This window comes from Schistocerca serialis, chromosome 7 (assembly GCF_023864345.2).
Source record: "Schistocerca serialis cubense isolate TAMUIC-IGC-003099 chromosome 7, iqSchSeri2.2, whole genome shotgun sequence".
In the NCBI taxonomy this organism is placed as follows: domain Eukaryota; kingdom Metazoa; phylum Arthropoda; class Insecta; order Orthoptera; family Acrididae; genus Schistocerca; species Schistocerca serialis.
The window spans coordinates 486,373,282-486,388,419 of record NC_064644.1 but is presented as its reverse complement, the minus strand read 5'-3'; the positions used below and the strand labels follow the sequence as shown (position 1 = coordinate 486,388,419).

At 41.7% G+C, this 15,138-nt stretch overlaps 1 protein-coding gene across 1 annotated transcript in view; it reads right to left on the bottom strand.

Annotated features, from left to right (window-relative positions):
• Positions 1–11,081, bottom strand: part of LOC126413165 (gastrula zinc finger protein XlCGF8.2DB-like) — a 75,070-nt gene extending 63,989 nt beyond the window's left edge. The window contains exon 1 of the mRNA XM_050083060.1: positions 10,749–11,081. Within this exon, the coding sequence (XP_049939017.1) occupies positions 10,749–11,081 (333 nt within the window). The remainder of the gene's footprint in view (positions 1–10,748) is intronic.
• Positions 11,082–15,138: the final 4,057 nt, after the last annotated feature.

Genomic DNA, 15,138 nt, shown 5'->3' with positions numbered 1-15,138 from the left:
TTTATCTATGCTACCTGCAATTAGTGATATCTCACGTGACTGTATGGGAATGTCTTCAACAAAATGTTTGTGAGTCATGTAACTGAGGCAGGACATGGGCACAAGCCGAGTATTCATCTTGTCAGATGAGGGAAAATGTGAAAGAACTACATCAAAATCCTTATTTTCAAACTTCCATATGGAGTCTACCCAGGCCTTGTGTGTCTCCCTAAATTCTGAAAGATGCATGATAATGTGTGCGAGTGTTGAACTGTGTCACTGCACTTAGAAAAATTATTTATGCCATATTGCAGGAAGTTGAGTCTGGTAGCTGTAGAAGGAAATAACACACACGGAATGTTTAACAGTATCTGTGTTCAGTTCAAAGACCACAGAAAGCAAATACATTTTAAAGTCGAAAATACTTTTAATAATTTCAAAATTTATGTGATAACAAAATGATATTTATAAGTTGGTTTATGTTTTATATTAAACAGTTCTATCACTCGTACTACACATATTGCTGGAGATCACAGGTGATGAATAATTATGGGACTTCATAATTTGCACAGTTTAGTATAAAATGTGGTTCTTTTGTTGTTATGTCTGAGAGGCATTGCAGTTTATACATTTCCCTAGAACACAGAGATGATGGATGCTTATAAGACATAATCAACCCCACGTTTCAATTTTGATATGAATCCAGTTGTTGCTATATTGAAAAGACTCAACAGTTAATACATGCACATGAAAAAATGATTTCCTTGAGAACATAAGTGATTACGAGACGTAGCAGTTCACACAGTTCAGTATTGATAAGTTTACCATTAATGTAGTGTCAGAGAGACTCAGCGGTTTATTTATTTCCCTTGACAACAGCAATATCATTATCAGCACATGCTTTTGTGCTCACTGTTGATTGTTCTGACCTCATGAATCAAGTGTCTCCTTTTCTATGTGGTTACCAGCTTCTATTAAAAACTAATGAAGATGTAAATAGGAGAACTTGTTATCTCGTTTATTTGAACAATCTATCTGCTCTCTGCACTCCCCTTAGGTCTAATGCCCTTGCACTGCTCTTTCACAATTATTTTCTCTAGATTTATTCTAACTCTTCTCATAATACGGACAATGAACGGGACAATACTTTGATTGATACGAGAATAAAGGAGCCTTCAAATACTGAGTTACTCAATGATGAAGACAACCGAGCCATTTTAGGCCCAGAATCCTGTGTGTGCACCAAAAGTCATATGTATCAATATTCTGCTAATCCCTGGCCGTAAGTGTGCTTGTTTAATAACCATTAAGGAAGAACGAAAACACCAGTGTTCCAACAAGCCAGACCCTTGTGGTGTCCGCTATTGCCCTATTCTACCAGTTTTTGGTGTATGTCTTCATCGCCAGGGGGATAGGAAGCATGGAGTATGGATCTGGGACCAATTTCCATGTGACAGACTATAAACATACATGTGAATGTAAAACAAAAAAAATTAGAAATTTCCTGGAGACGCATTATTCAGATTCAAAGAATCGGTTTTCTATCCCAGTTTTGATTGATTTCTCATAATAATCAAAAAGCCTGACATCGCCTCAGTTTGCCCCCCCACCTATGTCTGGAAGCTTAAGCATGTTTAATGACAGAAATCTCACAGTATAAGGTAGTGTACCGTTTTATTATGAGATAATATAGATAATTAAGGATAATAGCAATACCCTGTTCTTAATCATGTTGACACACATTCAAGCACAGAAATGCATTTCATGGTCCTAAACAAATTTTCGTTTCTGACATGCAATGTCTTATTTCTATGAGAACCTTGAAGCCCTATACACTTTGTGGCTTGAGATACCTGCTATTCACTGGGTTCCCAGAACAGTCCATGCCAGCTCGTGATTGGGTGTGGGTGTCAAATCCAGAACACATAAAGTGAGATAGACATGAGTTTTGGAGCTCATGGTAAGAGTTCACTGACCACATTTCTGGGAAAAATATAAACATTTATCTACTGTGTAACGGTAAGGCTTTTTTCATGTGGTGAGAGATGAGTATGAATTGCTACTTATGGTGTAGTTGGCCATGGTCATTACCATACATGTCTGAATTGAGATGATGGTGGGTCTCATATTTGTTGATTCATCATCAAGTTACTCTAGAAAAGATAAAAGGAACCACCAAATAACCGCTGTGTAAATCTAACTTTTCTTTCTAGGAACAATGTGTATAGGATCACATGTATGCATGAACTCAAATTAGGTTATGATGGTGGCTGAATAAAGTGCTCCCTTTTGACTGCTCATGGGATCAATTTCAAATATTAGCGCTGTCATAGCACATAATTAGAGATAAATACAAATGTAATAGTAGTTACTCACTAGTCCATACTTACTAAAATATCCTGTATACAATCAGTCATCTGCTGTTGTAGTAAGTTTGTAGATGCTCGATGAGATGGTTCCTCATGCACTGAAATGCGTCTTCTCCTCAGTCATGTACTGAAAAGAAAAGAATTATCATATTACCATAATGTAAAATATTGAAACATATATGAAATGTTACTTACAGACACCTTCATCTACAGTAGACTACATACAGTTGAGGAGTGCTGATGGGCTGGCCATGTGTACTATCCCATTTTTAATATAGGAGCAGAATTCATAGATCAAGAGCACACATGCACACAGACAAACACACACACACACACACACACACACACACACACACACACAGCCACACACACACACACACACACAGACACACACACACACACACACACACACACACACACACACACACACACACACACACACACACACAAACACGCACACACATGCATACAAATATAAAAAATATTTCAATGGCTATGCTCAGACACTACCTGCTAATGTTGCTGCTATTGACACACAGATGCATATACCCAGTCATCATCTGTAACAATATAGATCACTTACATAAAATGTATTACATCTTGAATTCTTTAGTATGTATTCCAATATTAACACAAATTGTAAGATTTTTCAGTACTTACGCTGTATTTGCTGACTGCTGCTGCAGCTAGCTGTGGTGGTCCTGCTATTCTTCCATTTCGCTATGATAATGATAAATTAACGACAAAACCAACGCCTTTACATACTATAGACTGTACGGGCCTGTAATCTGGATGAAGACCAGCGTTTGTTATGGAGTTATTTGAAATCTGTATCAGATCACAGGGCTCTGGCTCATGAGTGCTGACTAGCTCTTCCAGGATGTGGAGATACACTTAGGGTGAAATGTAATATACACACTATTATTATTTTTTAAAAATCGTTTATTGTTTCGCAATAATTTTTTGAATCAGACATGGAGTTGTTAGTTTTTTTTCTAAAGGCAGAATGGTGCACATCTATATGACTCCCCAGATTCCATACTGAGGCATTTTCATATACTGTATGCATTCATAAAGCAATCAACTGTCAATTAAACAAGTATATCCTAGTCAGACATCCCAATCGTTGGTAGCATATATGTGTAGATTATTCCTGGATAATTTCAGTTTTTTTTAATTATATGTTAATCATATTGGAATTTTTCATGTTTGGATACATTGCACAGCTTTCATTGCCTTTTGTGATACAACTTTTGTACTGATAGTGGTAATAACAAACCACACAGATTTCCATAAACAAGCGCTACATTATTTATAATGAATTTATCACATTTTTCATACAGTCCATGGGTGTTGGCAATGGCTTTTACACTTTGAAATGCCATTGTGAAGTAATTTCAATATGTAGCTACATCCATGCATTTATGCTAGTCCTTCTACTACTCATTTAAGTGGTGAGTAGTTCACAATGCGGTCATGTAATATTAGTGTATATGGTGCAGTGTTTTGGAGGAAATTTTCTAAAGCTTCAAATTATAAATAAGCATCAATAGTATGTGATTTTACAGATCCATTCTGTTGAGTCTTTTACCACAATGGGTGCCATCTCCTGAAAGTTTCCTTCAAAAAGATTGTTATGCTATCAAGTAAGAAACCTTGTACACAAATCTAACAGCAATTTGTACACGTTATAACTCCAGTCTTGTAGTACATTATCATAGGGAAAGAGCACTGAACTGTAGTAAATTCTGGTGTTAGTTAATTTATTATAGTCAAATTCACTAGTATCATCTTTCAAGTTCCCTTCCTCTCAGTCTGCAATGACAGTGTGATGTATCAAGGTACTCTAGTTAAGCTTGTGTTTTGATAGGCGAAGTGTATCACGCAGTGCTCAGTAACACAGGATATTCAGACAGTTTCCATAAAAAGAAACTAGAGGAAATTGTATACAGGTCTCCAATATCTGGATATGAACATTATGCACAAGACATTTTTATTGCCCATATGAGTCAAACCTCTTGAGTGATGATTATTCTGGGGATAAAGAAGGAGAATTCCTGGAAAACTTAGCTGAATACAATATATTGCTGATGCTGAAGTTAGAACATCACATGGGAAGGATTTATTATCTCAGTCACAGGATGCACAATCAGGAAACTTCCAAACTGATGTGAGCTTATTTCATACACCAGTGAAAGTATCTGTCCCAGTGCCGAAATAACTTAGAACACTTCAGGACAAGTGACCACTGGTATCAAAGTGTTAGGTGTTCCAAGATTTAGGTTAGCTTCTGATTTTTGTAGGGAGCTGCCACTTTCAACAGGAACTGCCATAACTTTAATAGACACTCATAAATTTTTCTTAGAGCAGCATATGGAAGCAAGTATAGCAGAAGCAGAATTTCATAATTAAAAATTCATAATAGTAAGTATGTACTGAGTACCAGCAGATAATTTGAATCAGTTCAGGAATTACTTTTTAGCTCTACCAGTCTATTTAACAAAAAAAGTGAGACTTACTGATTGCTGGTGATTTTAATGTAGATTTTTCCAAAACCCTTCCAATCAGTAGCATTGTAATTCAAATTAATTTATACTGTTAATTTTCCAACTAGAGAAGCCTAGGGCTCAAAGGCAGTCATTGATAATATCTTTATAAACAGCCAGTGCTGAAAACCGATGCTGCTAGACATACAGAGATTATTAGCGTCGGTAGTAGTACCTGCGTTAGTCTATGGGCTTCTGCTGCTGTATCTCATCTCAGAACTTCATAAAGATCCGTGGTTGCCGATGTTACAGAGCTGCCTGGTCCTCCAAGGATTTAGTCTGGTACGTCATCCAAGAGCAAAACGTCACAGACAAAGCGTCCACCACTGACGGAGTTGGGAAGCAGAAAGTCTGATAACCTCAACGTCATCCTCTCTGACGTCTCTCATGATTATACTGCAGAGCCAATCACCTTGATGTCGGACTGGAGTAATCATTTTACTCCAACACTGAACCTCCGCCCATTGAGAGCTCCTCTTCCTGGCGGAAAGGAAGCATGAAAGTGCCACCCCAACGATAGGCGGCTCCAATATAACTGTGAAGCATTAATGGGTCCAGGTTCAGGACACTTGTGTAGAAAGTAAAACTCTTGTCATAGGTACACCGTCTTTCTGCTTGTATTTACAAGAAACACATTTTAAGACCATAGACGCCCATGCGATATGGAGCTATATTCTCAACTGAAAGAATGACCTGACTGTGATAAGAGCCAAGGGAGGAGTGGTTGTGTTTGTCAATAACACATAGTACTCCTTTGCTCTGTCTTTGATTACTGATCTGCAAGCAATAGTAATTGCAAGTCATGTGGCTCAGAAGATCAACGTTTGCTCACTGTACTTCCCTCCACAGAATGCAATAGACTATGAGCCTCTCATAGACCTTACTGAACAACTACTCTGCACATTTGTCCTACTGGGCGATTTCAGTGTCCATAATGATTTATGGGGCTTGACGTCGTATCTTGGAGAACATCATGCAGCGTCAGAAACTGTGCATTCTCAATAAAAGCAGTGATAATCAGTCCTCGGCTGATACTGGATTTTCAACCATCGGTATCTCTTTCTGCTCTCCTAACCAGCAGGAAGCAACTGATGGCCTTCATTACAGTGACCACTTGCCCCCTTCTGCACGGAGCACTATCTGAATTACCTGAACAGAAACCACCAAAATGGATGGTCAGCAAAGCTAAATACTAACTTGACGCTGTTCAGTCAGCAGGCTGTGTTTGAACACCACGCCAGTGTCCAGGAATGTGAGAACCACGTTACACAATGCCACTGTCTTATCCGTCCCATGGCCCTAGTTACCTCTTAGAAGGCAACCTGTAGTTTAGTAGACCGGTGAGTGCTGCTCATCAATCTAGGACAGATGCTCAGCTCTTAGACGGTTTAAGTACCACCCAACAGCAGACAGCTTCGCAGCCTTTCAGAATTCTACTTGTTCTACAAAAGTATGGGAAGCCCTCTGAAGGACTTCTGGTAGACACAGTCGTTTACCAAAATCAGCTGTGCTGAAAAAGGAGAGTCTCGAAACAACAACGATGGCAGACCATTTAGCAAAGATTATTGCCAATGCCAGCCAGGGTACTGCGTTTCGCCGCTACTGGACGACTGTAGAGAGGGGCAAGCTGGATATCAGGTTAAACAATTTGGAGTCATACAGTTACCTTTTCTCCATGTTAGAGATGGAACCAGCATTGTCTGAGACTTGTGATACTGCAACCAGTCAGAAACTGAATCAGTTACTGCATGGATCGACATTTTCCTTCAGTATAAAAGGAAATCTTCCTCGAATATTTTAATTTTATATGACGAATAGATTACTTTCCAGACTCTTGGACGGAAGCAGTTTTAATCCCTCTCCTCAAATCAGGAAAGGATTGCACGTCTTTCAGAACTTACATGAGCATCGCCGTAACGAGATTTGTTGGAAAGATCCTGCAGCTAACGTTAAACGTTGTCTGGTCTGGTTGTTAGGGACCTAGCATATCCTCAGCCGCTCTGCGGATGAATTCCGGAGAGTTTGGTCCAGTGTCGACAAAATGAACCTGCTAGAGACAGCTATTCAGCAGGCTTTACTAAGTAATCACGACTGTTTTGATATATTCTTTGATATCAGTATGGCATTTGACGCTGCTTGGAGACAGTGTATTCTAAAGAACTTCATCAATGGGGCTTTCGTGGCCTTCTCCCCATCTTCGTGCATTTTTTCCTGTCTAAACGGTATTTTAGTTTTGCGATGGCGACACACTCTCGGATCGTTTTGAGGAGGAGAATGGTGCTTCTCTGAGCAGTGTTTTAAGTTATCCCCTCTTCGTCATACCAATAAAAACTATCGCATCGATGGCAAGGAGTCCTGTACAGCGCTCATTATTTGTGGGCAACTCTGTTGTGTCTGAAGCAGTTCACACAAGAAGAGAACAGGACGTTTCGAAATATGGTGCCTCGGAAGAATGCTGTTAATCAAATGAGTAGACTGAGTAACTAATGTTGGGGCACTAAGTCGACTTGCGGGGGTAAAGAAAAGTTGATTGCTCCATTTAACTAAAGCAAGGATAGGTTGATAGGACATGTTATATCAGTGGATCATCATTTGAGGGAAGGGTGAAAACTATTGAACGAGACATAGACCTTGCCTTGTCGACGGCATCAGTACAGAGAGAGGGATTAGTGACCATTATATCATCGTGGGGACTATGGTTTACAGAAGTTAAAAATCACTCAAGAAGGCTAGGAAAATATCTCTGCTTGAAAGAGCAGATATGCAGTTGTTAACATTGCACTTAGGTAATGAATTGACATCATTTAGGTCGAGGATGATAGAAGTAGAGGAATTATGGATAAAGTTTAAACAGAACGTAAATTGTGCTTTTGAGAGGTGTTCCGAGTACGTCGGTTCAAGACGGAAAAGCGCACTGTTGTTTCACAAAGGAATTCCGAAAACGCTGAGGAAGCAAAAGCTGTTGCACTCTCAGTTCAAAAGAGAATGCGCAAATGACGACAGTCAAAAGTTAGTGGGAATTGTTGCACCAGTAAAAAATCTATGAGCGAAGCTTAATACTAGTACCGTCATACCTTAGAAAAAGATCTTGCCGGAAACACGAGAAAATTTTTTGATCCTACGCAAAATGCATAAGCATTTCTAAGGCTTGTATCCATTCACTCGTTGATCAAACTGGTGTGGCAGTGGAAGATAGTAACTGAGGGCATAGGAAAAAGTATTCCTGGCGTGGAGAAGCAGTGGAAAAGATGAAAACAAGTAAGTCGCCAGATGAGATGGAATCACAGTTCGGTTTTACAAAGAGTACTCCACAGCATTCATCTTATACGTAGGTTTTGTTTGGCGTGAATCTCTCGCCGAGCGACCAGTAAAAAGGACGGGTGGCTCATGCATGTAGCAAGGTTAAAAGAACGGACTTGCAGAATTACAAATCAATATAGTTAACATCGGCTGCTGCAGAATTCTTAAACATATTCACAGTTCGAATACAACAAATGTCCTTGAAAGAGAGAAGCCTCTGCCCACGAATCAGCACAGTTTTAGAAAGCACCGCTCATACGAAACTCGGTTTGTCCTTTTCTCACATGATGCTTTGCGATCTATGGATGAAGGCCATCAGAGAGGTTCTATACAATATATTTCTAGGTTTTCAAAAAGCATTTGGCAGCTTGCCCCTCTATAGACTGTTAACGAAGGTACAAGTATACAGAATAGGTTCCCAGATACGTTAGTGGCTCGAAGAGTTCATAATTAATACGAGGTGGGACAAATAAAAGTGGCCCAGCGAACAGAGTTCCAGGATAGAAAGAAATATAGCAAAGGAAATGAACTACAGTACTAATTTGACTATATCAGATGTTGAATGTGACCACGAGTCATCTCTTGGAACTCTGGGCCTTGGTCAACAAGTTGCTGAGGGTATATCGAAGCTGGACTGCTGGAATTTCTGCAGTCTCATCCCAAATGTTCTGCTTCACTTCCTGAAGACTATGAGGATTGTAGTGATACACCTTAAACTTGTGGGCTCACCACACCAAGTAATCGAAACACTGACAAATCAGGTGACCTGGTTGGTCAGCTATGCCGTGACCAGACTGACCTTTGCCAATAACTCTGTAAGACGTGAAGATCGGTAAATGTGCTCCAAGATTCGGCTGATTGAATGGTCAATTGCTCCATACTGTTGGAAGTAATTGTAGGTCGTTTCCGCCATCGCTAATGCTGCCACATTTGGTCGTCTAATCGTATCAACTCGTCTGAGCAGCTTTTAATTGTGCCCCACTATAGAACGCAGTATGTGGCGCAAGACGGCCTGTGTTCATCAAAGAAAATGGTAGCGTTGGGAGTGCCCAACGGAAGTGCGACAGGACCACTGTTATTCTCTCTCTCTCTCTCTCTCTCTCTCTCTCTCTCCGCAATCTGCGGTTGTTTGCGAAGATGCTGTGGTGTACAGAAAGATGTACATTTGGAAGGATAAAAGATGACTTAAAAATAATTTCTAGTTGGTTAGGTGAATGGCAGTTCGATCTAAATGTAAAAAACGTAAGTTTATGCTTATGAGTAGGAAAAGGTAACGAGTAATGTTTGAATTCAACCTTAGTACTGTGCTGCTTGACACAGTCTCTTCGCCTAAATATCTAGGCGTATTGTTGCGAAACGATGTGAAATGGGGCAAAAATTAAAGGATTGTGGTATGGGAGGCGAATGTTCGACTATGGTTTATTTGAAGAATTTTAGGAAACAGTGGTTCGACTCTAAAGGAGGCCGCATATTGGATACTGGTGTGATCCATTCGTGAAAACTGCTCGAGTGTTTGATATTCTCGGCTGGTCAAACTGAAGATAGACATAGAGTCTGGTTGCTGTCTGATGTGTTACTTGTAGTTTCGAACAACACGCAAATATTATTGAGACACTTCAGGAACTCAAATGGGAATCCATAGAGGGAAGGCGATATTCTCTTGTACGGACACTAATGAGGAAATTTTGACACCGCGTTTTGAGGCTTGTTGAATAACGATTCTACTCATGCCAACATAAGTTAAACGTAAGGACAATAAAGATGTGATAAGATGACTTAAGGGTCGTTTGGAGACACACAGACAATCGTGTTTTCTTCCATTTCCGAGCGGAAGAGGAAAGGAAATGACTACTAGTAAAGCAGGGTACAATTCACCATGCACTGTACAGTGGCTTGTCGAGCGTGTATATAGATGCTGATATAGAAGTAGATATTCAAATGGTTGTAGGCAGCAGTAGTTATTTGGAGATGAAGAGCCTTACAAGAGATAGCCTATCGTGGACAACAGCATAAAACCAGCTTAAAACTATGTGCCGGACCGAGACTCGAACTCGAGACCTATGCCAGTCGCGGGCAAGTGCTCTGCCAACTGAGCTATCCAAGCACGACTCACGACCCGTCCTCACATCTTTAAGTCCGCCAGTACACTCGTCTGCCAGGACGTTTCATAACAGCGCACACTCCGCTGCGGAGAGAAAATCTTGTTCTTGAAACATCCCCCAGGCTGTGGCTAAGCCATGTCTCCGCAATATCCTTTCTTCCGGGAGTGCTAGTTCTGCAAGGTATGCAGGAAGGCTTCTGTGACGTTAGGAAAGTAGGAGACGAGGGACTGTCGGAAATATATCTGTGAGGACGGGTTGTGAGTCGTGCTAGGATAGCTCAGTTGGTAGAGCATTTGCCCGCGAAAGGCAAAGGTCCCGAGTTCGAGCTCGGTCCGGCACACAGTTTTAATCTGCCAGGAAGTTTCATATCAGCGCACACTCCACTGCAGAGTGAAAATCTCATTCCAGCATAAAACCAAGTCTTCGGACTGAAAACCACAACGCCAACTTACCTTAAGAGAATATCGTGTGGCGAACTTCTTGGAGCATGTTTTGCAAATATGTTCTTTGCCGTGGCTTAGACCGTTTTCCTTGAGGAGTAGTCGCTGCTGATCATTGGGGAGTACCGCCTGCTGTAAGTGCAGCGGTGGTTCGTAGCTCCTTGTATAGGTGGAGTTCACGTTGTGTTCATTCTTTAGTTCCGCGCACCGGCTATCCTGCTGCCCGTCTACTCTGAAAGACATGGCGAACGACACGTTGATTGTAGGCTGGGGACTGGTCTTTGAAGGTAGCAGCTCGGTGAGGACGCGCGGCGGGCTGCTGGCCTGGACGGGTGGCCGCTCCATCTGCCAGACGTCCTCCAGCTGCCGGCCCTGCGGCACCGACTCAGGGCTCCAGGGCGGTGGTTGGACCCTACCGGCCTCGGGCGGCGCCTGCCCTTCGTGTCTGGGGCGCCTCGCAGGCGGGCTGAGGTAGGTGCGCTGCTGCTGCTCGCGCTCGTTGTCGCCTGCTTCTGCCGGTGGTAGCTCGGTTAGCCCTTTACGGGTGGGCTCCTTCAGTGGGTGACCACCTTCTCCCAGATTAACCTGCACAACAATATGGCGACATCACATTTCTATCCAGGGAAACCATTTTGTACCGATACAACAGTTTTTCCTCCAAATCCAAGATTTAGCATTCTATTCAGTCTGTATAAAAAGCGACTCATTTTGCCTCTTTTAATATATGGGAGTGAAATGATTGAAGCGGTATGAAGTGGAATGGTAACATAGCCTCAGTCCTGGGAAAAGGAGACTGTTACTGTTCTCGCTTATTTCCAAGTCCGTATCGATCCCAGTGCTGAGTTTTCACTCAGATGGCGGTCTGGCGTTAGGCAGTGGTTTCCGTGTGTGATCGCTGGCCGGGGCTTAGCTGGAGGCGTGTGAGTGCGGAAGAGGTGGCTGCCTTGGCGTGAAGACAGTTCGGCTCGGCTGGGGTTGTTTGCGTCTGGACGCCGAGTGGGGCCCGATGGGAAGACCGGACCGTGATTTTACGATTAATAGTGTGGACAGCGGCGTGGTGTGCCGTTTAACTTGAATCGCGAGGGTAGCAAAATCTCGCCTATTGTAGTTTGTCGAGCCTGAGTTTGAAATACCTTGTATGTACGGCGGGATGTCATTTCGTCCTCCTGTCTCTCCGTCGCTGGGATTGCTATCCTCATTTCCCGTTCCATGGATGTATATCGATGGGATTCGCTGCTCTCCGTACTCTAGTAGACGATGGTGATGGAAGTGCGTCGTTCAGCGGCACGTTAGTCTGGGTGCTTTATGTTTGATCTTCAAGTGCATAGTCTTCGAGTGGCACTCCTTAGAGTTTGCCTTACGCGGTTGGATTGAAGTTTGTCTTGTGGTGCTTCCGCTTTCCGTCAACGAAGGTTAAGCTTGATTCGGCACTCCGTACGACGCTTGGCACCTTAACAGGCGGGACGGAGCCACCTTCGCGACTAAACGGAAGCCTTTGGACTGAGAGGTCTTGTGTTTTGCATAGTGTTCATAAATTGTTGTTTTGGTATTAAGTTGGCTGAGGTTTCTTATGAATTTCCCGGGATTTGATCTGTTGTCCGGCCCGGACTAGGTCTCGTTCTTTTAAAGGTCGGTCCTTGTTTTGGCTTAGTACGATTTTGGTTTACTGCCTGGTGGTTCTGGTAGTACCCCGGGTCGGTGTGGTTGTGTTGCATTTTGTGTGGGGCTGTGTGCTCGGAGCCGTGGAGTACCATTTGTGTGAACTGCTTCACTAGGGAGTACCGATCGGGCGATTCTCGGTCCTCTGCTGTATATTATTTTAAAGTAACATTATCACTTAAATGATTTAATTCTTGATGCGTTAATTGCAACTTTGTTAATTTCGTGATCTCTAGTGTACTGTTCCAAATATTAAAATGTTTCCGGTAGCTATTACTTGGGTGGAACGCGCGGAACCGCAACGGAGAGAGTAGTTGCGTGCCTTACGTGTCCGTTGTTGGCGCGGCCTGGTGTCCGTTGTTTGTTTTGGTGCCTCCTACCTTGCGGATCCGTCGTGTTCTTCTCATAAACATTTCCTTCAAGGCATTTTAGTTAATTTTATGCTAGTATTTTTTTTTTATTTCTTACATTGGTAAAATTGTTCGGCCTTCATTATGCACACTGTTTGTCATAACGGAGTTGAGACGCCATTGTAATTTATTAAACTCCGTTGTGTGTGCCCTTTATGATACATATTGATTATTGATTGAGTATGGCAATTATAATGTCTCATATATCATGATGTGCATGTGTAATGGTGCAGTAAATGGATGATTGTTATTTCTGTTTTGGCGCCCTTCATGCCTCCTTTCTTGTCCCTATTGGTACGCTATTCTTGTACTTGTGTTGGTAGACCACATTAGAGACAGCTGATTTCTTTTAATTGTCCAACTTTCGTTGCCTGTGCGGCACCTGTAGCGACGAGAGCAATCTTACAGTGAGTAAAAGCTGAACGCTTGACGTGTTCCCGGAGTGTGAATATTTTCTCTATTGTCAGGAGGCTCAATTCTCGTATGGGTTGAAGTGATTGTCGTCTTTTAATTTTAATGCTCTGCCATGAAGAACGTTCTTAGTCACACGGTGGACGAGTTTCAACATTTCAATATAACGATATTTGCACTTTCTAAATCTGTTTCTCCTTCAACTTTCACTAGCTGTCCTCCAAATGTTTCGGTTGTAGTACTGTTTCAGACTGAATATTTGCGTTGTACCTAATGATGGATTTATGTGCTGTAGTAGCCACCAGTGTTAAAGGAATTTAGGAATGCAGCTGTTTTGGAGGGGTTGGTTGAGCCGCGATGGAAGTCGCCCTCAGCCAGATGTGACGAGAATGTGTAAATCACGAGGGGCTGTTGGTCAGTACTTATGTATTAGCTCATCTTAATTTCGATACTAAGATACAGCATTATCTAGTCATCATTTAGCCGTATGTAATTGTACGCCCTAAGGTCATTTACAGGTTTTTTCATTGGTATTTAATGAAGTTTAAAAACGATTATTAAAACATGTTATTGGTAATTTGATGCCATGGCCTACAGAGCGCTTTACCTGTAATGAATCAACAGTATGTACGTGATAAATTACGACAGAAATAAGCTGATTTCGTATTTAATGTAAACTCACTTAAGCAAATATGCTTTTCAGAAATTATTATTGTTGTCATTTTAGCGCTGTGTCTGCCTTTCGTTATTTAACGCTTATTACTCATTATAAGTCACTGTTGATGTCGTCGAAGTACTGTTTAACCTGTCTCAAGGAAAATTATGCTTTTCACGCTGCGTTGTATTCCACAGTTTAACTTAACATTAAATACTCATTAGTATTTAAGCCGATATGTCGCTCCTGAGTTTCCTGAAGCATTTTCTAACCTGCCTTAAGGAAAATTTTATTAAAAGTATTTTTTTTGATTTTGGTGATATATTGTATCCCACAGCTAAGCTTTATCGGTGACTGCTCATTAGCATTTAAGTGTCAATGTCACAGCTGAGGTTGCTGAAGTATTATTCAAATTGCACTTAAAGAAATTTTGATGAAAGTTGTTACTGTCATTTGGAGCTTTGCTACACTCTACAAAGTGTAGTCATTCACTATTGCTATTCTTTCGGATTTTATTAAGGTCTTCAGGCTAAGGACATAACATGTGAGTCGAAGGCAAATATCAATAAAGTCTGATATTCCTGTTAAATAAAAGATTATACTTGGCACCAACCTCTTCCCAGAGAAATTCTCTCCCGCCCCACACATCAGAAGGAATTGGTATCTCTTCCATTGCAAAATTGTTCACACTCAGAAATTATTAATGGATTATACCAACAAGGAATTTAGCAATGGAATAATTTAAATTGTGATCTATGTGTGAAGTAAACATAACCACATAGGCTTTTACTTACAAACAATTTTTGTATAGGCATTTCATAGTCGTGTGCTATAACTATTCTTTTCCTGCCTTCTTATTTTGAACACGTGGCACTTTAGCGTTCAGTTAACTTAACAAACGGTTTAAAAACTTTACAGGTAGTATATACACTCCTGGAAATGGAAAAAAGAACACATTGACACCGGTGTGTCAGACCCACCATACTTGCTCCGGACACTGCGAGAGGGCTGTACGAGCAATGATCACACGCACGGCACAGCGGACACACCAGGAACCGCGGTGTTGGCCGTCGAATGGCGCTAGCTGCGCAGCATTTGTGCACCGCCGCCGTCAGTGTCAGCCAGTTTGCCGTGGCATACGGAGCTCCATCGCAGTCTTTAACACTAGTAGCATGCCGCGACAGCGTGGACGTGAACCGTATGTGCAGTTGACGGACTTTGAGCGAGGCGTATAGTGGGCATGCGGGAGGCCGGGTGGACGTACCGC